Source organism: Bufo bufo, chromosome 10 (assembly GCF_905171765.1).
Source record: "Bufo bufo chromosome 10, aBufBuf1.1, whole genome shotgun sequence".
Taxonomy (NCBI): domain Eukaryota; kingdom Metazoa; phylum Chordata; class Amphibia; order Anura; family Bufonidae; genus Bufo; species Bufo bufo.
In genome coordinates, this window is record NC_053398.1 from 71,789,842 (window position 1) to 71,815,867 (window position 26,026).

Sequence of the window (26,026 nt, forward strand, 5' to 3'; positions counted from 1 at the left end):
ATGCAGAACACTGACATGGGATCGGGTACGCCTGACCATAACAGGGACCTCAACCTCGCCATCTTCGCTAGAGGTTAGAGTGCCACTGCTGTCTACAGGTTCATATTCTGAACCACTGGATTTAGCGGGTGAGGCGTCCCCATCGCTTTTATCCATCACGGCCAGAATCCTGTAGGCCTCTTCAGCGGAATACCCCTGGATTGACATTTTGGACTAACTAAATTTAGGGGGTATTCCTCTGAGACTACCCAGGAAAAAGAGCAGGTTTGCCTAGTAAAAAGGAGTGCTTGCAAAGTAAAGCTGCGATCGCTAATAAAGATCCAAAAAGCTCAAAAGTGATCTTTATAGCGGCGCAGCGATTTTACGGTGTTTTTGCAGTGATCAGAAAAAAAAATATTCTGTCACTGCGGTGGGGCGGACTTAACACAAGTGTGCGCACAAAATCAGGCCTGATCGGGCGAACACTGCGTTTTTTGTAGAGCCTAAGGTGACCCTAATGTACTTATATAGATCTGATTGTGATCAGTCTTACAGATACTATATAGTACTAGTGCTGATTAGCGACAGCGATAACGCTAATCAGCGACTAATCAGTGACTGCAGTGCGGTGGGCTGGGCGCTAACTACCTAACAAGTAGCTAACTACCTGGCGGTGATGAGGGACCCTTACAGGGGGGTGATCAATGACAGGGGGGTGATCAGGGAGTCTATATGGGGTGATCAGGGGTTAATAAGGGGTTAATAAGTGACGGTGGGGGGGGGGGGGGTAAGGTATGTGTGGTGATTGGTGCTACTTACAGAGATGCCTGTGTCCTCTGGTGGTCGATCGAAGCAAAAGGGACCACCAGAGGAGCAGGTAGCAGGTATATCAGACGCTATTTATGAAATAGCGTCTGATATACTAATTTCATTGAATCTTTTAAAAATCTACAGCCTGCCAGCCAATGATCGCTGCCGGCAGGCTGTAGTTAAACTTGTTCCCATGGCTCTGACGTGAACGTGCGCGCGTTATGCGCGCGCGTTCACAGGTAATCTCGGGTCTCTCGAGATGACGCCTATTGGAGTCATCGAGACCTGAGAGCACCACCGTCCTAACGCCTTTCGGCGTTAGTGTGACGGGAGGTGGTTAAATGACATAGATGCTTTTCCATGGTACAAGGGAGACCCCCACTGGGATAAAATGTATATGAAAATTTGTGGACAGGCATGGCTATCATTGCAAACTTTCTGGACTGACCTTGGCAGTTCAAACAAAAGACAGCAGATCAAAGCCCCCATTGTGTCCCCAACTCCTGCTCCGCCTCCTTATGTTCCATTGTACACTGTATTAACTAAGTTAACAACAGAATCAGATGATGAGATATGCACACAGTTAACTACACCACAAGCTTCTGGTTTTACAGAACCTGTAGTACAGGATTTCTCTGAGTATGCTAATCAACCTATTGTACAGTCGGCACAGCCCAGTAAAACAATATACCCACGTGCAGCAATGATTAAGAGTTTTGAACCAGGAGTTACCCCTTCCATAGCAGCTGAAGCACTCCCTTTTGTAATAAATGATATTATTAAGAATTCTCCAGATCCCAGGAAAACCCCTGCTGCCAGTGTGTCTTACTTGAAAAGAATGTGTAAACGCCAACAGTTTACTGTAGAGGATTATAGATTAATTCTAGAGGGAGTCACAGGATATCAGGATTCTGCAGAGGGAGGTTTTAACTTTGAAACATGTGACACTCTTGCAATACCCAGTGCTGATATCACGCCTGCCAATTATCCCCTAAGGACTTCTGTCCAGATAGAGGCAATGTGGACTCAAGTATTGGCACAATTGAAAAAGATGCATTGTGATAGAAAAGATATTGGGATAGCCACAGCGTGTAAACAGAAACCTGGAGAAAGTGTGTCAGATTTTGCAAAAAGATTTAGACAGATTTGAATAGAGGAGGCAGGTTTGGCAACTGCAGATGATATAAGATTGATGTACACACAGACATTTGTTGCAAATTTACTGCCAGAATTCGCTAAGACTAATCATAAAATGATTGTTGATAATTGGCCAACATTGACCCCAACACAAACCATGAAGCAAGCCACAGCAAATTATTCAGCAGGATGTTTTGAAGTCCAAAAACAGATCACCAAATCCGCTCATGGTATACATTTCTCCCAGCCCCGCCCTCACCATGACAATAGGGGTAGATATACAAACAAGCAGAAGCACACAGCGCCTAGACAAACCCCATGTGTATGTTTCAGATGTAGGAAACCAAGGCAATTTGTTAGAGATTGCCCTTACCCACCCCCAGACCAGGCCCAGCCAATGCCTACACAGACTCGGCACAGACTTTTAATTGATAGTGGAGCAACAATCTCAGTCATCAGGCAGTGGACAGGTAAAGAAACTTATCCTGGCGAACTTTCTGTGGGACAAGACGTACCCCACCCATCCAGGTGTATAATCAGTGGAGGAAATTTTTAACAGATCACTCTTTTGCTATTTTGCCGACATGTCCCTCAAATTTATTGGGAAGAGATTTAATGCTAGATTTAGGCATCTCTCTCCTGTCAAACAAGGAAGGGGGATTCTCTATTAGCTGTGTACATACTCTCACTTGTGAGCAGGCAATTGTTCCCAGTCCTCTTTAGGAAATTCCACAAGAGACATGGGCACAAGATTCATTTGATGTTGGGTTTCTCCCCTGCACACCGTACAAGGCTACTGTTAAAGGGGAGAAACCCAACATCAGAGTCGGTGACGTCACTGAACACACTGCCAGGCTGAGGTTTTCGCCCGGCAGTGTGTTGTTGAAAACAAAAGAGACCTTGCCCTGCACGATTTAGCACAGGGCAAGGGAGCACATCGGAGCATGAGATGCTCCGATGCTCTTATCAGGGAGGCTGCCTGGGTGAAAATAAGGGTATGTCCGGGTTCAGCTCAGTTCAGGCTAGGGCAGCGCTAAATCCCGCCCATCAGTGCCGGTGACGTCACCAGGCTTCCTGGCAGCCCCATGGAGAGCCCCGGTATGTCACAGAATCTCCAAAAAATGCCTTTGCCCTGCGCGATTTAGTGCAGGGCAAAGGAGGGCATCAGAGCATGAACTGCTCCAATGCTCAAGTCAGGGGGGCTGCCGGGGTGAAAATGGAGGTATGTCTGGGTTCAGCTCTGAACCCGGACAACCCCTTTAAGTTACATACGCCTGTGTACCTGAAACAGTATCCCATCCAAAAAGCAAAGGAAGAGGCCCCCTAGCACCAATGATTGAGGCATTCCTCAAACATAATGTGCTGAAATTCACCACCTCTCCATACAATACACCATTGAACCCTGTAATGAAGCCAGGTGGCTCTTACAGATTCACCCAAGATCTCAGAGCAATAAACAAAATCATTCTCCCCATAAAACCTGTGATGCCCGACATAACTACACTCATAAACCAGATCCCAGCCGCAACACAATGTTTCAGCATAGTCGATTCTCTCCAATGCATCTTTTAGCATACCGTTGGATGAGAAGACACAGCCACTGATGGCATTTGTCTTCAAAGGCCGTCAAATGACCTGGTGCAGATTGCCACAAGTTCTAATTGATGCACCTGCAGTTTACTCCACCGCTCTCCAGCAAGTCCTTATAAACTGGCATCCGCAGCATGGTTCCACGTTGTTATCTTTTGTAGACAATTTGTTAATATGCAGTCCATCTGAACAAGCGTGTCACAAGGACACACTGTCATTGCTGTGTTTTCTGGGAACAGAGGGGCAAAGGGTCTCTAAGAAAAAGATTCAGTTCTGTCTAAAAAGTGTTACCTTCCTTGGCATGATTCTCACACCTGGCTCTCGGTTGCTTGCACCCAACCGCATCCACACAATAATCAGTCTGCCTCGCCCACAGACTAAGTCAAGGTTGATGAGCTTCCTAGGTCTGGTAAACTTTTGCAGATTATGGATCCCAGACTCTCAGACTGGGACTCCTTCCTCAGACCTTCCACATCCCTCACTGCTCCCCAGAATATTGTTTGGTCTCCTGAAATGATCGATGCTTTTGAAATGTTAAAGGTCTCTCTTGTTTCAGCCCCTGCATTGGGCATTTGACAATACAATGTACCATTTCATCTGTACGCACGTGAAAATTGTAAAACCATAGCTGCAGTGTTAGCCCAATACTACAGAGGTTGAGGCCTGTTGCCAAACTACTCCCAGTCACTGTGCAGGGCATACCACCATGTCTCAGGACCCTGACAGCATGTGCAATGGCTGTGGAGTTGACAAGCTTAATCACACTGGGACATGATACCACACTTCACACATCACACTCTGTCCTTCACCTTTTAAAAAATCTGTCCACACAACACATGACTGCCCAAAGGTTAGCAGGATATTGTGTTATCCTTACCACCACCCCAGGGCTCCAGGTCCACTACTGTGCACCAATAACTGCACCAATGTTGTTTTTGAACTCTCTCCTAGGGTTAAAGGGCCCACAAGATGAGATATCAGAACAACATCAATGTGCAGAACGAATTCACATAGCCACCAGCCCCCGCCTCACCCTACAAAGTGTTCCTTTTCCTGATGCAGAAGATGTTTTTGTAGATGGCTCCTGCACCCGACCAGATGATCACACGTTTCATGCTGGTTATGCAGTTGTACAATTGCCCGATAGAGTTCTTGAGGCCATGTCAGCCGCTGTCTCATCAGCACAAGCTGCCGAGTTAATCGCACTCACCAGAGCTTGCAGAATTATGGCTGACAATCGAGTAAATTTGTATACAGACTCTACATTCGCATTTTCGGTGTGTCATGGCTTTGGGGTAATATGGCAGCATAGAGGGTTCACTACAGAAACATTACCTGTTTCTGTAGTGAACCCTCTATGCTGCCATATTACCCCAAAGCCATGACACACCGAAGTAGCGCATGCACAACTCATTACTAATCTCCTCGCAGCAATTCAACTCCCAGGGGACATTGCAGTCATTAAGTGTCAGGCGCATACGACTTCAATGACAATAGTTGCCCAGGGAAACAGGTTAGCAGACAGGCATGCAAAAGCAGCTTCCTGTGTCACACAAAATTGCGCTACTGAGGTTTTTGTAAATTCCCCGCTAGTACTGCTCACGCCTGAAAATAACATCATGTTGTCCCAACTCCAAACATTCGCAACGTCAGCAGACATCGCTTACTGGGAACTCCAAGGGTTGACCATAGACACTAACGGTCTATGGTCAAAGGAAGGAGTGGTAGGAATTCCCCAAATAGCAGCCCCCATTCTTATACTCCAAATACCTGGTTTAGGCCACAAAGAACTCAGGCAAACAATGGAGGAGTTAAATAAAAGGTTTTGTGCAGAGAATCTAAAGCAAGTTACAGAAAGTATGATTTCAAGATGTCTCACCTGTGCTAGAAACAATGTTCAGGGGAAGAAAGTAGGCCAACATGAACACTTACTGCCCCCACAGAGACCATTGCAGGAACTGCAAACTGATTTTACACACATGCCAAAAGCAACAAATGGGTGTAAAATTATTTTGGTAATTGTTGACAGGACTTGGATTCACGCATCCCGATTGAAGGAAGCCCCACTTCTGAGTCCCATGCCCGAGTGACCAGAACCAGATGAGTTTCCAGTTAGATCCAGTCATTCTGAAGAAGGAAGCATTAGTGTTTTGTACAATGCCAATGTACACCCCTACCCCTGGAAGACCTCACATCCGTGCAGCAATGGCACTTTTTGTAGAAGGCACAACGCTAGCAGCCACTGTTCGGCTTGTGGCAATATGTGCTCACCACCCTGAGAACCTACCCTCGATATGCCCCTCCTCACCCAGGAAATGAGAGAAACACGAGACATTCACGTTTCCACTCTGCGATTGAAGCCAAGCCCATTAGACACAAAGGATAACATATATGGGCATTCATTGCTGCCAATATACTGAATTCTTCAGATTTTTGAACTACTGATCACTACAATGCATATTTGACTCAAGTATGGAGGATACTGATGTAGACACACATCCAAATTTATATGCTTATTGTAGTAACAGATCCTCATATTCACTCATGGAAAAAATGGTGGAGGTAGATACAGGATATGTAACCTCCGCTGAAGTCTGCTATGACATGACCTGCAATAGAAGTCACATCCCTATGTGCATACAACTAAGTCGTCAGCCTGCATATACCATAGAATACAACTCCACCTGTTAAGATCCTCGCACGTGCAAGTCAGTAACCAACAACATGACCTGCACCCATACAATAATACAACTCAGTTATGTAGAAAATGTCCAGCTCCCTAAGGGATGGTTACTGACATGTGGGACCCATAGCTGGACATATGTTCAAGGAAATATAACAGGGGGACCGTGTACACTTTCCCGGCTCTCAGTGATCCTACCCCCAAAATCGATTGCGCACTCACGGTCCTCTTTGAAGCAACTGTGACTCAGCAGTACACTTGCTCTCTGAAGCTGAATATATCTCTATGGCCGTATCCCTAGTGGGAGTCCCAGGCCTTGCAACAGCAAATAACAGACAACTGAGTAAGATCGCCTGTGCACTTGCAAAGGGGCTAAACCACACATCTAGTACTGTGTCTAAACTATTGATGGATCTCCAGGGCACTAGACAGGCAATATTACAAAATAGGCTGATTATAGATTACCTCTTGCTTAAGCACAATGTGGGATGTGATTCTGTTAAAGGTATGTGTTGTTTCAATCTGAGCGATCATTCAAAATCAATACAAGGCCATATCAAGACACTGAGTGAGTTAGCAAAAGACATCAAGGAAGATATTAGTAAAAATTGGCGGGACTGGATTTTTGGGTGGCTGCCTGGAACTGCATATATCCAAAGGTTGGTAGTCACCATAGTGGGGGTAATCATGTGTATAATCACTCTATGCTGTTGTGTTCAGTGCATCCCTAATATCATATCTATGTGTAGGGCTTGCATACCTTCAGCAAACACACAGAGAACATACCCAGGAGAACACACAGTGCTGCTCTCAGAATCAAAATTATTTTTTGTATAAAAAAGTTGGGATCAATGGTTGGGTTGAAAGAGATTTTTCATATATACTGTATTATACATTTTGATATAGGAATCAGGAACTGTCCCTGGTATTGAGCTCTAGAGATAATACACTTAATTTCCTAAAATGCAGTGTATTTGCAATGCTCTTAATTACAGCATCAAATACATTCCACCAGATGTTGCAACTACAAAAAGACAGACAGGTATCACTTGAAAATTCACTAGCACCTCCCCATTACACTCTGAACAGGGCTTACACCAAATAGATAAGAGGAATCTGTAACTAAGTAATTTAAATGGTTAGCATCTAAATTAACTTAGCTGATATGTAAAGAATCCTTTTATGTATGCAAACAGATTGTATATAGCAAACACCAGTATTGCCTAAAGCTGTTTTACTGTAATACATGTACTCATTCCAGTTTTATCTGGAATTTCCCGCCATAATGTCTCATAAATACATGTATGTGAATAAAGAAATTAGATGTTTGACCATTCAGGTTTCAGTGCAGAGTGGTTAAATATCTCCCAGCTGGAAGAGAGAATATTCACTGTTAGGCCTCATGCACATGACCGTTTTTTTTTTGCGGTCCGCAAAAACGGGTTCCGTATTTCCGTGATTCGTGTCCGTTTTTTTTTCCGTGGGTCTTCCTTGATTTTTGGAGGATCCACGGACATGAAGGAAAAAGTCGTTTTGGGGTCCGCCTGGCCGTGCGGAGCCAAACGGATCCGTCCTGACTTACAATGCAAGTCAATGGGGACAGAACCGTTTGACGTTGACACAATATGGTGCAATTGCTAACGGATCCGTCCTCCATTGACTTTCAATGTAAAGTCAGGAGTCCCTATTATACCATCGGATAGGAGTTTTTTCCAATCCGATGGTATATTTTAACTTGAAGCGTCCCCATCACCATGGGAATGCCTCTATGTTAGAATATACCATCGGATTTGAGTTAGATCGTGAAAACTCAAATCCGACAGTATATTCTAACACAGAGGCGTTCCCATGGTGATGGGGACGCTTCAAGTTAGAATATACTAAGAACTTTGTACATGACTGCCCCCTGCTGCCTGGCAGCACCCGATCTCTTACAGGGGGCTGTGATCCGCACAATTAACCCCTCAGGTGCCGCACCTGAGGGGTTAATTGTGCGTATCATAGCCCCCTGTAAGAGATCAGGTGCTGCCAGGCAGGCACACCCCCCTCCCTCCCCAGTTTTAAATTCCGATCGGAACTCTCCGCTGCCACCAATGATGGGGGGGGGGATTTAATTAGGAGGGGGGGCACACTGGCCACCAATGAATGTAATACGAGGGAGGGAGGGGGGGCCGCACTGGCCACCAATGAATGTACAGTAATACAGGGGAGGGAGGGGGGGCACACTGGCCACCAATGAATGTACAGTAATACAGGGGAGGGAGGGGGGGCACACTGGCCACCAATAAATTTAAAACTGGGGAGGGAGGGGGGTGTGCCCCCTCCTGTCTGGCAGCACCTGATCTCTTACAGGGGGCTATGATACGCACAATTAACCCCTCAGGTGCGGCACCTGAGGGGTTAATTGTGCAGATCACAGCCCCCTGTAAGAGATCGGGTGCTGCCAGGCAGCAGGGGGCAGTCATGTACAAAGTTCTTAGTATATTCTAACTTGAAGCGTCCCCATCGCCATGGGAACGCCTCTGTGTTAGAATATACTGTCAGATTTGAGTTTTCACAAAGTGAAAACTCAGCTCTGAAAAAGCTTTTATGCAGACAGATCTGCGATCCGTCTGTGTGAAAGTAGCCTACGGCCACGGATCACGGACGCGGATGCCAATCTTGTGTGCATCCGTGTTTTTTCACGGACCCATTGACTTGAATGGGTCCGTGAACCGTTGTCCGTCAAAAAAATAGGACTGGTCATATTTTTTTGACGGACAGGAAACACGGATCACGGCCGCGGATGAACAACAGTACATTTCCCGAGCTTTCAACGGACCCATTGAAAGTCAATGGGTCCGCAGAAAATCACGGAAAACGGAACAACGGCCATGGATGCACACAACGGTCGTGTGCATGAGGCCTAAGAGAGTGAAAGTTTACGGGTGGAGGTTTGGGATCTCAGTGTGGAAACTATATCAAAGCCACCTCGGATGTAAACGAGCTTTCATCATTTTACAGGTAATAGTAATTTGAAATGTATTTTCACAAATGCCAGAAGTCTTGCTAGAAAAATGGGGGAGCTGGAGGCTATGGTACTAGATGTACTAACACATATATGTAGTTGGTGTGGCTGAGACATGGTTGGACTCTTTGCATGACTGGGTTGTTAATATTGTTGGTTTTACATTATTTAGGAAAGACCGGGTCAATAGAAAAGGTGGTGGTGTGTGCCTGTGTAACATCCCAGAGTTATGTTACTAAACTCTTTTCCCCCGCTACTATTTGTTGGTAACATGTGCCTTGTCATCTAATGTGATTTTATTTGATATATCCCCACAAATGTGCATTGAAACCCTTGTTAAATATATTTGCTGTAATTTCCATGTACACCAGCAGGTGGCAGCAATGTTTAGCAGAGCCTTAGTAACAGTTTAGCATAGCTAGACTGGAATAGTACATTACAGTTTAGCTCCCCCCTCTTTGAGCAGAGTGGGCTCGCCCATGTCCTGCCTCATGGGGAGAGAAGGAAGTTAGGAGTTGGGAGTGTGCCAGCCACCCCGGCTAGGGGAAGGCTGTGCTGGTAGGAGCTCCCAGTTCTAGGGATCCCAAGCCAGGATCGTGTCTCGGCTGAAACCAAAGATCTTCATTCCCAGTCTGAGCCTTCAGCCTCAGCTGGTGACAAGCAAGCAGCCACCTCCAGAACTCCAGGAAGAACCATACCCTGTGAGCTAACTGTGAGTATGATCCAGAGACCAGGAGAAGCCAAATTCCTCCTCAGCTAGTCAGTTCCATACACAGCAGAAGATAGACAAAGCAGAAGATAGATTCCTGCCACATATTACAGAGCCATAAGCAGACGACTAATCCTGCAAGAGAGCTCCAGGCACATGATAGAAGCAGAAGAGATAGTGATCCCTGCCATACATTGCCAATACCTGCTGGGACCCAAGACTATTGCTGTATCTCATGTGGATTAATGCTGCCTCCAGTAAAGACAAGTTGAATTATATTCCAAGTCTGGATCTCATTTACTGCTACCAAACCCCTCAATTACTCCTACTAGCAACACTCAATTTATTGCAAGTGAGCCAGGATCCAGGAGTCCAGCCGTACCAAGGTAGGAGACACCGTTGACACCATTACTACTGCTACACAGAGACATTACCCCACTCTGGCATTCCTAACCTGGTAAGTGAGTATAGACTTCTATACCCATATCCGGACCCACTGCATAATTTGGCGTCCGTGTAACCGTACCACGGTCCGGCTCATTGCACCTGTATGTGAGGAGTTATCTGAAGAAAAGTGTGAAAGAGGCAATAGTGGGTGCGGATGGTGAGGATGTGGAAACTTAATGGGTGGAAGTTCAAATGGATATAAACACTGAAAAAATAATAATTGGTGTAATCTATAGACCCCCTAACATCACAGAAGAGCCAGAAATGCAACTGTATAACCAAATAGAGTGGGCAGCACAGGCTGGTATAGTGGTCATAATGGGAGATTTTAACTTCCCAGATATTGACTGGGGTCATAGTTCTGCCTCAACCGCAAAGTGGAGAAAATCCTCAACTTGCTGCAGGACCACTTTATGGGTCAGTTTGTAGAAGCTCCCACTAGGGGCCAGGGCTGGTTCTAGGTGAAATGGGGCCCTGGGGCGAAAAACAATAAGGCCCCCCCCCCATGACCCTTGATGACTTTTACAGAAGAAACTGTATATTGTGGGGCACAGTGTATGCTATATGTGTATAACAAACAGTTACTTGGCTTGACCCTTGGGGATCTCGGACGCCACTTCAACACTTTGGCCGGGGGCTCGGCAGAGCTGATGTTGTGTTTTATCCTAATGAGAAAGATTTTATAATAAGGATTTGGAGAAGGGGCAGATGGATAGCAGAGCAGGGAGAGGCTGGTGCTGCTACTAGGGGGCTTATACCATGGGGGAGTAATAAAGCCCACCATAATGCCCCCCCAGTAGAAATAATTCTCCTTATAATGTGTGCAAAAAATACCCCCTTGTAATGCCCCCAGTTGAGCTAATGTCCCCATAGTGCCCCCATAATGTGCCAGTATAAAATACCCCTATATAGTGCCCCCAGTAAATGCCCCCATAGCTACTCTCCCCCTCCCTCCTAGAGCCCCCCATAATGTACCAATATAAAATGCCCCATATATAGTGCCCCAGTAGATTCCCTCAGTGTCCCCCATAATTTGTAAGTATAAAATAGCCCTTCTCAGTGCCCCCGTAGATGACCCCATAGTACTCCTCTCCCACCTTCCCTATAGTACCCACCATAATGTGTCCCAGTATAAAATGCCCCTATACGGAGCCACCTTATAAAATAACCGTTCTTTGTGGCTTTAGTAGATGCCCCTATATAGTGCCCACCAATAATGTGCCAGTAATAAGTGCCCCCAATGTGCCAGTAATAAGTGCCCCCATAGATGTTCCCCAATAATGTGCCAGTAAAATGTGCCCTCATAGATGCCCCCCCAATCATGTGCCAGTAATAAGAGCCCTCCCACCATCATGTGTCAGTAACAAGAGCCCCCCATATCATGTGCCTGTAGCCAGAGGACCCCCCATCATGTGCCAGTAGCCAGAGCCCCCCCCATATCATGTGCCAGTAGCCAGAGCCCCCTATATCATGTGCCAGTAGCCAGAGCCCCCCTATATCATGTGCCAGTAGACAGAGCCCCCCTATATCATGTACCAGTAACCAGGGCCCCCCTATATCATGTGCCAGTAACCAGGGCCCCCCTATCATGTGCCAGTAGCCAGAGCCCCCCCTATCATGTGCCAGTAGCCAGACCCCCCCCCCCATCATGTGTCAGTAGCCAGAGCCCCCCCATGGGGGGCCATCATGTGCCAGTAGCCAGAGCCCCCCTATCATGTGCCAGTAGCCATAGGGCCCCCCTATCATGTGCCAGTAGCCATAGGGTCCCCCTATAATGTGCCAGTAGCCATAGGCCCCCCTATAATGTGCCAGTAGCCATAGGACCCCCCCTATAATGTGCCAGTAGCCATAGGGCCCCCCTATCATGTGCCAGTAGCCATAGGCCCCCCTATCATGTCTCAGTAGCCATAGGCCCCACCATAATGTGCCAGTAGCCATAGCCCCCCCTATCATGTGTCAGTAGCCATAGGGCCCCCCTATCATGTGCCAGTAGCCGCCAGTATTGACCAAAAAAAAAAAAAAAAACACTTATACTGACCTCCTTGGCAGCGATGCCATGAAGGCCTCTTCCGGCCTGTGTCCCACGATGTACGGCTCAGGGCTCTGCGCCAGCCTCTGATGGGCTGCCGGCCTAGTGCCTGCAGCCTATCAGAGGAAGGGGAAGGGACACACCTCTCCCTCCCCTGCTGCACAGCCATCTGTATCGCTGTCCTGAGGACGGCGATACAGATGACTGGAGATGAGCGCTTCCACAATGGAAGCGCTCATCTCCGTGTGACATTGACTGTCCTGCCTATAGTTAGCTGCGGGCCGGCGTGGGGGGGGGCCCTAAGGACTCGGGGGCAATTGCCCCCCTTGCCTCTATGGAAGCGCCGGTTGGATCTGGTAATTTGTAATGATGCAGAGCTTGTTGGTAATGTTACCACAATATATTTATATTCCCCCTAAACTATAAAAAACAAACTCTGTCAGGCAGAGCAAAGACACTGAATTTCAAAAAGGTTAATTTCCCTGGGTTGAGGGCAGCATTTCAGTGCACAGACTGGGAGCAGCTACTGTCACAAAATAATACTGAGGATAAATGGGAGAGCTTCAAATCCACATTGAGTAATTGCACTAAAAAATGTATCCCTTTAAGTAAAAAGTATAAAAGGCTAAAATAAAACCCAAGCTACTGTAAAAAGGACAATAAAAAACAAAAAGAGAGCATTTAAAAAATACAAATCTGAGGGGTAAGCTGTAGCGTATGAAGATTACAAAGGGCTTAATAAAATCTGTAAAAAGGAGATAAAATTAGCAAAAATACAAAACAAACAGCAGGTAGCAAATGGGAGCAAGACAAATCCCAAAAAGTATTTTTTTTAAATATATAAATGCTAAAAAACCTAGGTCTCAGCAGGTAGGTCCACTAAATAATGGGTAGTCACTGAAGATAAGGAAAAGGCAGAGTTACTAAATGTTTTTTTTTAGCTCTGTATATACAAAAGAAGAGAAAGGAGCTGATATCTGTGGTGCTGGGGCTGTTAGTGCATTCAGTGATATACTCAATTGGCTAACTGTAGATATGGTCCAAGAGAAGTTAAATAGGGTAAATGTGAACAAGGCTCCGGGTCCAGATGGATTACACCCAAGAGTGCTTAAAGGGGTTGTCTGAATTATAAAAAAAATATATATAGCACTGAAAATCTGATGGGCAGCAATATATAACTAAGCTAAGCAAGTTTTATGCAAAAGAAATATATATATTTCCTCATTTCCCTGGTTCTTTTCTGGCCCTTTGTTTACACGCAATAAAAACAATCTCTGCCCCTCCCCTTGCTCTGCTAAGGGAGTGAATACAAGAGCTGCCCTGAGTGACATGTCTGCCTGCTGGGAGACTCTGCAGCTTGTTGTATGTGTAGGACTACAAGTCCCAGCTGTATAATGACACTGCTAAGGGAGTGAATACAAGTGCTGCCCTGAGTGACATGTCTGCCTGCTGGGAGACTCTGCAGCATGTTGTAAGTGTAGAACTACAAGTCCCAGCTGTATAATGACACTGCTAATACACACAGGATCTTCCCCTACCTTCTTGTGCAATGCTCTCTCTAGTCCTTCAGCTTCTATGCCCAGAATTGTCACTGCCTGCTAGCTGCCTGCCTTCAGTCTGTGCAGCTGAAGGGGTTAAGAATCCTAGCAGAGAGCAGAGTGAAGGGGGCATGGCCATCACAGTGACGTCTCGTTTACAGGCTTGTAAACGACCTTTATCAGAGCAGGGAGAGAAGCTGACATCACAGGTCATGTGACCCTCAGTGAAATCTGAGAAACTAGCCACTGGAGATAAAGTGAGTGAATTGGAAAGCTGTTACATTTGCCCAGTTAGGAACATAGAAAGAACAAAAAAAAATAACTCGGATAACCCCTTTAAAGAGCTCAGTTCAGTCATTACTGTGCCCCTGTTTATAATTGTTAAAGATTCTCTAGGTACTGGTACAGTGCCAAGTGATTGGCGCAAGGCAAACGTGGTGCCCATATTTAAAAAGGATCAAGGTCCTCCACAGGTAATTATAGACCAGTTAGTTTAACTTCTGTTGTGGGAAAAATGTTTGAAGGACTCTTAAGGGACTATATACAGGAGTATGTGACTATAAATAATATTATAAGTGATAACCAGCATGAGTTTACCAAGGACAGAAGTTGTCAGACTAACCTGATTTGTTTTATATGAGGAGGTGATTAGTAGCTTGGACAGAGGGGCATCTGTGGATGTAGTGTTTCTGGATTTTGCAAAGGCTTTTGATACTGTCCCTCATAGAAGCTAAATGGGTAAAGTAAGGTCTATAGGCTTGGAAAGTATAGTTTGTAATTGGATTGAAAACTGGCTGAAGGACCGTGTCCAGAGAGTTGTGGTCAATGATTCCTATTCAGAATGGTCCCAGGTTATAAATGGTGTACCCCAAGGTTTAGTGCTGGGCCCTTTATTATTTAATTTATTTATTAATGATATTGAGGAGGGGATTAATAGCACCATATCTATTTTTGCAGATGACACTAAGGCTGTGTAGAACGTACAGTCTATGGAAGATGTCCATATACTACAAGCTGACTTGAACACTCTGAGTGATTGGGCATCAACTTGGCAAATGAGGTTCAATGCAGACAAATGTAAAGTTATGCATCTTGGTAGTAATAATCTCTGTGCTTCATATGTCCTAGGTGATGTAACACTGGGAGAGTCACTTATAGAGAAGGATTTGGGTGTCCTTGTGGATGGTAGATTAAATTACAGCACACAATGTCAATCAGCTGCTTCTAAGGCCACCTTGATATTGTCATGCATTAAACGAGGCATGGACTCTCGGGGCAGGGATGTAATATTACCACTGCGGCCTCATCTTGAATATGCAGTTCAGTTCTGGGCAACAGTACATAGAAAGGATGCACTGCAGCTGTAAAAAGTACAGAGGAGAGCGACTAAACTGATAAGGGGCATGGAGGGTCTTAGTTATGATGAAAGATTAAAATAATTGAATTTATTTAGTCTTGAAAAGAGACATCTAAGGGGGGACATGATTAACCTATGCAATATATAAATGGGCCATACAAATATACAGTGAAAAGCTGTTTCCTCTGATTGGAGAGGAAAAAGTTTAGTCTCCGGAAGCGTCAAAGCTTCTTTACTGTAAGAACTATAAAGCTGTGGAAGCAGAAACAGTAGACAGTTTCAAAAAGGGTTTAGGCGAATTCTTAAAAGTAAAAAACATTAATGCTTATGAAAACGTGTAGAAATCTGAAATGGACGTATGTCTTTTTTCAACCGTATTAACTATGTAACGTGCCATCCTTACTTCTGTCACTGGAGCATGATAGGAAGATCCACGAGTATAAGCACACGCTGGTATATGCGGTACTGATGGCGTTCCCACCAGAAAGCGGGGCTCAGTGGAAGCACGAGGCGGAGGAGGAAGTCACCAACACGGGAGGGTTAGCATGGCCAAAATGTGGAAATGCTACAGCACGCTACAACATCCAGCACCACCATCTGATACGGATGGTCTTAGCAGGAGGCAGTGTTTCCCCAACATGGTGGAACAGTAAGTGTGCATACGTCTGCACATACTGACAGATGGGTCTGCCCCATTTAACTTCTGGGTCTCCAAATGAACTGAGCTTGCCCTTTACACCTTGGAAGTGCTGGCCTGCCCTGTGGCATGTATATTGTCAAAATGTGTGTTTAGCACGGCAGTAGGGGTGATCACGGACAAGCGCATCTGCCGGTCCACAGCCAACGTGGACAAGCTCATGTTCATTTAAATGAACCAGGCATGGATCCCACAGGACTTGAGCAGAGTGGAGAGAGTTACCGGCTGCACCCAGCCACTGTTATACTCCAGCGCAGTTTGTGTGTTCTCTTTGCCATTTCCCAATGTTTTGGGGCCTCCACAAACCAGAAATCAAAATGTGAGCAAAAAAATATATAAAAAAGTTGGCTACCTCCTCTGCCTCATCCACCTACACCGCCATGTCCACCTCCTCCTCCACTTGGACCTCCCCCTCCTGGCTCACGATTATTATTTATTATATTGGCCGAGTAGAGAAGTATACCAGCCGCACCCCAAAAAATGGCTAAAGGTCACACACAGAATTAACAGACACGTAAAAAAATGAAACAGAAACAGTGTTGGCTTTCTCCCCGGCCTCTTCCACCTCTTTCTCTTCTACTCACATGTCCTGGCCCAAGATGATTATTTCATATATTGGAAGAGTAGATAAGTATACTGGCCGCACCCCAAAAAATGGCTAAAAGTCACACACAGAATTAACAGACCAATAAAAAATAAAAAAACACATACAAATGCTGTGTTGGCCTCCTCCTCCACTCCCACATCTACAGGCTCCTCAACTTCCTACTCCACTTGGACCTCCACCTCCAGGATTTTTATTTATTTATTTATTTTACCCCCATTTTGGATCCTTTTGCAGCCCTCTAGCCCTTTCTATGACATTTTACAGCCATTTTTAACCCTTTGAAACAAAGTTCGGCTAAACCCGTTGAACCCAAACATCCACAGGTCCTCTCATCGCTAATTGCGGGTAGTACAGAGATTCACTTAAGTTGCATCGAAAAGGGTCAAATCTCGAATACAGACTGTTCAGACATTTATAGTAGGTTTCCTTACATAAAAAGAAAAACATTGAGTTAACATAGTATACAGAGTATAATGCATATACTGTAAAAATGATTTCCATACCTTCACAGTCCAGTTCATCAGACTTGTCCTGACAATCATACTCTCCATTACACTTCTTACGGGCATCAATACACTGTCCTTTCTCACATTGGAACTGATTGTCAGAACACAGCGGGCAGTTCTCCTCATCACTCTTGTCCTCACACTCTGAGAAACCGTCACAACGCCATGACAGGGGAATGCAGTCAATTTCACCAGTTGCACATGTAAACTGCTCTGGAGAGCAAGTTGGGGGCTCTGTGCAGAAACGAGCAAAGGACAGATAGAAAGATGGATGTACAGATGATAGACAGAATAGAGAAAGCAGAAGGAGCACATATTTAGTACCTCCACATGTTAATAGATTTTGTAAAAGGACAAGGTGCACAGGACAGGAACATCGAGGGGTGCCATCTCCTTTGGCAATGCAGATATGAGAACAGCCTCCATTATCCCTTGAACATGGGTGTGCAGCTGAAAAAATAAAATTTGCAAATCAATGGTGTTAATATACCAGCATTAGTATACATGTCAGTACAAGAAGATGTGCGAACAAATTATAACAAACCAGGTTTGGTCCGAACTTTGCAATTTTTTGGGTGACAGACGAATCCGAACCTTTTCAGTTTCATTTCGGTCGAATCCAGTATAACGGAGAGTAGCGCCATTTTACGGCACATATTGGCGGGAAAAAGCACTAGGGAGGAAGAAGAAGGGTTCTTACACGGCCCTGAGATTAAGTGAGGCAGAGGGCTTACTCTGATTGGCTCACAAGCCGACAAATAGCCTACATAAGCCCATAAGTGCTGCAGCAGGCAAAGAAGTGCCCTAGCAGAATGTCATTCTGTGCTGTACTGTGAATGAGGGTGGTTAAGTCTTACAGTTTCTGCCAGAAAAATGATCTTAGGCTACTTTCACACTGCCGTTTCTGGGTCCGCCTGTGAGATCCGTTTCAAGGCTCTCACAAGCGGCCCAAAACAGATCAGTTCAGCCCCAATGCATTCTGAATGGATAAGGATCCATTCAGAATGCATCAGTTTGGCTCCGTTCCGCCTCAATTCCGCTCTGGAGGCGGACACCAAAACGCTGCTTGCAGCGTTTTGATGTCCGTCTGACGAAACTGAGCCAAACGGATCCGTCCTGACTTACAATGTAAGTCAATGGGGACGGATCAGTTTTTACTGACACAATATGGTGCAATTGAAAACGGATCCGCCTCCCATTGACTTTCAATGTAAGTCAAAACAGATCCATTGCATTATTTTTTTTGTTCATGGTAATGCAAACGGGTCCGTTCTGAATGGATACAAGCGTTTGCATTATAGGTGCGGATCCGTCTGTGCAGATACCAGACGGATCCGCACCTAAACGCAGGTGTGAAAGTGGCATTAGGGAGTCAGTGACAGTGAAAAATAAATTAAGCTTGTTGTATTCTACTGCCAGGGACATTGAAGGGAGATTATAGAAGTACAAGAAGAACTGGGTGTGTAAAATAGGGACAGGGAGGGAAATCTGTAAGCAAGGGAGAGGAGAGCAGAGGCTGGCTGTGCCTCCTAGCAGAACTGCAGCTGCTGCTAACCTCAAAAGCAAAAACTGAATGAGAGGGTTAATAACACAAAAAATAGTCCCTGTACAGGGTCACCCTTGTTAAGATAAAACATAACTTTTACTATTTATGGTAAAAGAAAATACAAGTGTGATCCATTTAAAACTATCAGGGTACCGCTGTCACTCTATTGTGGTGTAAAGATCACATCTATCATCTGATAGGATATTGGAATGAGGTGTTAGCTTAAGGTGCACATGATATTCTTGTGGGGGGGTTAATCCACCAGTATTTTGGGGTTAACCTGTAGGTATCCAGATAACCCAATACATCTCAGGTGTAGTGGTCTCAGTGTGGTCTGGCTGCAGGCTAGTTATTAGATTCTTCCAAAGTAGAAAATAAGCATTTGATTTTGTGATTGCTCACTTGCAGTCATACATAGGTTTGGAGAGTGACCTCTTCCACTCCTAAGAACTCCCCTTACTCCTTTCTTATACCTCTAAACAGGGGAAGGAGGGAGGGGGAGAAGGTACGTTCAGATCACACATACACATTCCTACCAGAACTTAGGTGTGAAGAGAGACCTCTTCTACTGCTGGGGTCTCCCCTGGCTCTTTTCTTACACCCCTAAGAGGAAGGAAAGAGACGAAGCAGAAAGCACACTAGAGTCCCCCCCACACACAATTGTATCAAGAAGTAAATTCTGTAGGTCTGTTAATTAGCAAATTAGCAAGCACTATCCTGTGCTAGGAGGTAGTATGGCAGTTCCTTGCCTAAAAAAAAAAAAGGACCCATGAGCAAACCCTCCCTATACGTTTCACCAGTGCACTGGCTTCATCGGGGGAGTTTGGGTTGTTAGTTAACTTCAAAAGCACCTAGCTACGGTTGAAATTGTATTCTTTTTTGGGGTTGGTCACTTTAATTAAAGAGGACCTGTCACCACTCCTGACATACCTGTTTAATAGCTACATGCATTTCCCATGTAATAGCACTTGTAGAGCATGTATTTTTATGACTCTATGTTGTGCTATTCATGCCTTTATTATTTCTACTAGAAGTTATGAATGAATTGCTAGCAGTCTTCAGTAAGGGTACAGAAGGGAGGTAACCAGTTGGGTGTGTGTACCTGCACAGTCTGAAAATGGAAGCACTGATTGGATAGAGTGAGTCTGTGCAGGCACACCCCCCAACTGGTTACTACCTCTTTGTACCCTTACTGCAGACGGATAGCAATAATTTCTAGTGGAAATAATAAAGGAATGGCACAACACAGAGCCATAAGAATAGATGCTCCAGAATTGTTATTACATGGGGAATGCAGGTAGCTATTAAAACAGGCATGTCTAGAATGTTCGAAAGGTCCTCTTTAACCACCTCTGCTCCCCTAGCTTAAACCCCCTTAATGACCAGACCACTTTTTACAATTCTGCACTACACTACTTTCACGGTTTATTGCTCGGACATACAACTTACCACCCAAATTTTTTTTACCTCCTTTTCTTCTCACTAATAGAGCTTTCATTTGGTGGTATTTCATTGCTGCTGACATTTTTACTTTTTTTGTTATTAATCGAAATTGACCAAAATTTTTGCAAAAAAATGAAATTTTTCACTTTCAGTTGTAAAATATTTCAAATAAAACTACATTCTATATAAATTTTTCTCTAAATTTATTGTTCTACATGTCTTTGATAAAAAAAATGCAATAAGTGTATATTTATTGGTTTGCGCAAAAGTTATAGCGTTTACAAACTATGGTACAAAAATGTGAATTTCCGCATTTTGAAGCAGCTCTGACTTTCTGAGCACCTGTCATGTTTCCTGAGGTGCTAGAATGCCTGGATAGTATAAATACCCCCCAAATGACCCCATTTCGGAAAGTAGACATCCTAAGGTATTCGCTGAGGGGCATAGTGAGTTCATAGAACTTTTTATTTTTTGTCACAAGTTAGCGGAAAATTATGATTTTTTTTATTTTATTTATTTTTTCCTTACAAAGTCTCATATTCCACTAACTTGTGACAAAAAATAAAAACTTCCATGAACTCACTATGCCCATCATGAAATACCTTGGGGTGTCTTCTTCCCAAAATGGGGTTACTTGTGGGGTATTTATACTGCCCTGGCATTTTAGGGGCCCTAATGCATGAGAAGTAGTTTGAAATCCAAATGTGTAAAAAATGCCCTGTGAAATCCTAAAGGTGCTCTTTAGAATTTGGGCCCCTTTGCCCACCTAGGCTGCAAAAAAGTGTCACACATGTGGTATTACTGTACTCACGAGAAGTAGGGCAATGTGTTTGGGGTGTCTTTTTACATATACCCATGCTGGGTGAGAGAAATATCTCTGTCAAATGACAACTTTGTATAAAAAAATGGGAAAAGTTGTCTTTTAGAGAGATATTTCTCTAACCCAGCATGGGTATATGTAAAAAGACACCCCAAACACATTGCCCTACTTCTCCTGAGTACGGCGATACCACATGTGTGACACTTTTTTGCAGCCTAAGTGGGCAAAGGGGCCCAAATTCTAAAGAGCACTTTTAGGATTTCACAGGGCATTTTTAACACATTTGGATTTCAAACTACTTCTCACGCATTAGGGCCCCTAAAATGCCAGGGCAGTATAAATACCCCACAAGTGACCCCATTTTGGAAATAAGACACCCCAAGGTATTCCGTGAGTGGCATGGCGAGTTCCTAGAATTATTATTTTTTTGGCACAAGTTAGCGGAAAATGTTTTTTTATTTTTTTTATTACAAAGTCTCATATTCCACTAACTTGTGACAAAAAAATAAAATTTTACATGAACTCGCCATGCCCCTCACGAAATACCTTGGGTAGCTTCTTTCAAAAATGGGGTCACTTGTGGGGTAGTTATACTGCCCTGGCATTTTAGGGGCCCTAATGCGTGAGAAGTAGTTTGAAATCCAAATGTGTAAAAAATGCCCTGTGAAATCCTAAAGGTGCTCTTTAGAATTTGGGCCCCTTTGCCCACCTAGGCTGCAAAAAAGTGTCACACATGTGGTATCTCCGTACTCAGAAGAAGTAGGGCAATGTGTTTTGGGGTGTATTTTTACATATTCCCATGCTGGGAGAGAGAAATATCTCTCTAAAAGTCAACTTTTCCCATTTTTTAAACAAAGTTGTCATTTTAGAGAGATATTTCTCTCACCCAGCATGGGTATATGTAAAAAGACACCCCAAAACAAATTGCCCAACCTTTCCTGAGTACGGCGATACCACATGTGACACTTTTTTGCAGCCTAGGTGGGCAAAGGGGCCCAAATTCCTTTTAGGAGGGCATTTTTAGACATTTGGATTCCAGACTTCTTCTCACGCTTTAGGGCCCCTAAAATGCCAGGGCAGTATAATTACCCCACATGTGACCCCATTTTGGAAAGAAGACACCCCAAGGTATTCCAGGGGCATGGCGAGTTCATAGAATATTTCTTTTTTTGGCATAAGTTAGCGGAAATTGTTTTTTTTTTTCTCACAAAGTCTCTCTTTCCGCTAACTTGGGACAAAAAGTTCAATCTTTCATGGACTCAATATGCCCCTCAGCGAATACCTTGGGGTGTCTTCTTTCCAAAATGGGGTCATTTGTGGGGTGTTTGTACTGCCCTGGCATTTGAGGGTCTCCACAATCATTACATGTATGGCCAGCATTAGGAGTTTCTGCTATTCTCCCTATATTGAGCATACGGGTAATGAGATATTTTTTTTTCGTTCAGCCTCTGGGCTGAAAGAAAAAATGAACGGCACAGATTTCGCCATTCGCATCGATCAATGTGGATGAAAAAAACTCTGCCAAAAAAAAAAAAGGAGAGGAAAGGCGTCTGCCAGGACATAGGAGCTCCGCCCAACATCCAAACCCACTCAGCCCGTATGCCCTGGCAAACCCGATTTCTCCATTCACATCAATCGATGTGGATGAATAAATCATTGCCGGGATTTTATTTTATTTTTTTATATACAAAGTGTTTGCCAAAGCATATGAACACCGCCCCTCAGCTCATAAGCCTACACTGACTTTTGTGTAATCTGACAGCAGCGCAATGCTTCAGTCAGAATGCACATCAGTGCTGCAGCTGGTTCATCGGTTGGTCCACCTAGAAGGTAAAAAACAAAACAAAAACAAAAAAAACAGGCCGCAACGCAATAAATTTATTAACATTAACTTTATATAACATTTGAACAGAACATTAACTTTTATAAACTTTATTGAACTTTTGGAACAGAACATTAACTTTTTTGCTTACCGGTGATTTATTATTATTATTTTTTTTTTTTTTACCTTTATAGGACAAACCTCTCCTTCCCCATGGGACAATGTGCAAAGCGCAAATCGCCCAGAGATGTGGCGAAGTACATTATGCACTTTGTCCCAGGTGAAAGGAGAGGTTTGCAGCAGCTGTGAGTGAAAGGGCCCTAACAGCCCTGTGTGCCTGTCCTGTGTAACGCAATCCTATGCTAATAGTGTACCTGTGTGTGGTACTTCCGGAAACACTCCCCTAAGCATAGGGCAGGGTGGTCAGGGCAGTCAGGACAGAAATAGCGCGTGTCACGCCTTATTCCACTCCTGCTACAGACACAACATCTTTTTCGGGGTGGCGCTTGGATTGAGGTACCAGCAACGACATTGGGGAAATGTCGCTCGTGTAGACGGCTCACTACACTGGTGGATACAGGAGGTTCTCGATGATCTCTTCCTGAAATTTGAGGAAGGATCCTGTTCTCCCAGCCTTACTGTAGAGAGCAAAACTATTGTACATAGCCAATTGAATTAAATATACAGACACCTTCTTATACCAGCGTCTGGTGCGGCGGGACACTAAATAAGAAGCCAACATATGGTCATTGAAGTCCACTCCTCCCATGAGCAAATTATAGTCGTGGACCAAGAGGGGCTTTTCAATGACACTGATTGCTCGTTCAATTTGTATTGTCGTGTCTGCGTGAATGGAGGAGAGCATGTAAAAGTCACGCTTGTCTCTCCATTTCACCGAGAGCAGTTCTTCGTTACACAAGGCAGCCATCTCCCCCCTTGCAAGACGGGTGGCAACGAGCCGTTGGGGGAAGCCCCGGCAACTAGGTCGCGCGGTGCCATAGCAGCCAATCTGTTCTAGAAACAAATGTCTGAAGAGGGGCACACTTGTGCAAAAATTGTCCACATAAAGATGGTACCCCTTGCCAAATAAGGGTGACACCAAGTCCCAGACTGTCTTCCCACTGCTCCCCAGGTAGTCAGGGCAACCGACCGGCTCCAGGGTCTGATCTTTACCCTCATAGACTCGAAATTTGTGCGTATAGCCTGTGGCCCTTTCACAGAGCTTATACAATTTGACCCCATTCCGGGCGCGCTTGCTTGGGGTGTATTGTTTGAAGCCAAGGCGCCAAGTAAAATGTATAAGGGACTCGTCTATGCAGATGTTTTGCTCAGGGGTATACAAATCTGCAAATTTGGTGTTAAAGTGGTCTATGAGGGGCCGAATTTTGTGGAGCCGGTCAAAAGCTGGGTGGCCTCTGGGACGAGAGGTGCTGTTGTCACTAAAGTGCAGGAAACGCAGAATGGCCTCAAATCGTGTCCTGGACATGGCAGCAGAGAACATGGGCATGTGATGAATTGGGTTCGTGGACCAATATGACCGTAATTCATGCTTTTTTGTCAGGCCCATGTTGAGGAGAAGGCCCAGAAAAGTTTTAAATTCGGAAACTTGGACAGGTTTCCACTGGAAAGACTGGGCATTAAAGCTTCCCAGGTTGGCGGCTATAAATTGAGTGGCATACCGATTTGTTTCTGCCACGACTAAGTCCAAGAGCTCCGCAAAAAAAAACAGTGCCGATCCGATCTGAGCTGTCTCAACCCGAACTCCAGACTGGGCGGTGAAAGGGGGAACTACTGGTGCGGCTGAAGTTGGGGGCTGCCAATCAGGGTTTGCCAGCACCTCAGGGACTCTGGGAGCTCTACGGGCCTGTCTGTGCGGTGGCTGCGACGGGGGAACTAATGCACGTGCCACCATACCAGCTTCAACTGCCCTTCTGGTGCTCGCCACTTCACCATGTTGTACGGCAGTGCTGGTACTAGGTCCAGGATGGGCTGCGCTGCTGGTGTATGCCTCACCACGTAATCCGACAGCGCCAGCCCCACTCTGCTGCCCTTGAAGCGGATCCTGCGCAACCTGTGGTCTAGCAACACGGGGCCGGATATGCCTGGTGGTATCAGGGATCTCAACCTCATCGTCCGAACTTTGGGTCAGACTGCCACTGCTTTCTGCAGGTTCGTATTCTGACCCGCTGGATTCGTCAGATGAGGGTTCCCATTCCTCATCTGACTGGGCCTGTAGGCCTCTTCAGAAGAATACCCCTTACTTGCCATTTGGTCAACTAAATTTAGGGGGTATTCCCTGAGACTACCCAAGAAAAAAAGCAAGCCTGTCTTACAAATGGGAGGCTAGCGAAGTACCGGAAGCCGCTGCGATTGATAAAAAATATCAAAACTGATTTTTTTATTGTCGCAGCGCTTGTAAAGTGATTGTGCAGTGATAAAAAATAAAAAAAAAATTTGTCACTGCGGCGGGGCGGGCGTGGGTGAACGCACGTGTGGGCGACCGATCAGGCCTGATCGGGCAAATACTGCGTTTTGGGTGGAGGGCGAACTAAGGTGACACTAATACTATTATAGATCTGACTGTGATCAGTTCTGATCACTTACAGATACTATAAAAGTACCAATGCTGATTAGCGATACGCTAATCAGCAAATCAGTGATTGCGGTGCGGTGGGCTGGGCGCTAACCGACGCTAACTACCTAACACAGGGGCCTAAACTATCCTAAACCTAACCGCCAATACTAGTGGGAAAAAAAAAGTGACAGTTTACACTGATCACTTTTTTCCCCTTTCACTAGTGATTGACAGGGGTGATCAAGGGGTTAATTGGGGTGATGGGGGGTGATCTGGGGCTAAGTGTAGTGTTTGGTGTGTACTCACAGTGATGTGTGCTCCTCTGCTGGGACCAACTGACGAAAAGGACCAGCAGAGGAGCACAGAAGCCATTTAACACATTATATTTATAAATATAATGTGTTAACTGGCTTGTGATTTGATTTTTTGAAAATCACCAGCCTGCCAGCGATGATCATTGGCTGGCAGGCTGGTGACAAAATACGCCTCTAACTTTTGCCGGCCCGCAATGCGCATGCGCGAGCTGGCTGTGCACGTAATCTCGCGTCTCGCGTTAGGCGGTCCGGAGGCGGTTAAACCAGCATATAAGGTGATCAGTACGCCAATACGCAGGGTAGTGCACCAAATTATATGTGAGGCCCAAAAATGTAAGGGCTGCCGAAGGGTTCCTATTGAATGTCCTAGAACCAGAATATGGGTATTAGCAGAACCAGGTATCCAGCCA

The 26,026-nt window shown here is 45.0% G+C and overlaps 1 protein-coding gene across 1 annotated transcript in view; it reads right to left on the minus strand.

Moving 5' to 3' along the window:
- Window positions 1–26,026, minus strand: part of LRP5 (LDL receptor related protein 5) — a 1,269,095-nt gene that overhangs the window by 58,541 nt on the left and 1,184,528 nt on the right. The window contains exons 17-18 of the mRNA XM_040409022.1: window positions 17,421–17,546; window positions 17,094–17,330 (exon numbers count right to left, since the gene is read on the minus strand). Coding sequence (XP_040264956.1) covers window positions 17,094–17,330; window positions 17,421–17,546 — 363 coding nt within the window. The remainder of the gene's footprint in view (window positions 1–17,093; window positions 17,331–17,420; window positions 17,547–26,026) is intronic.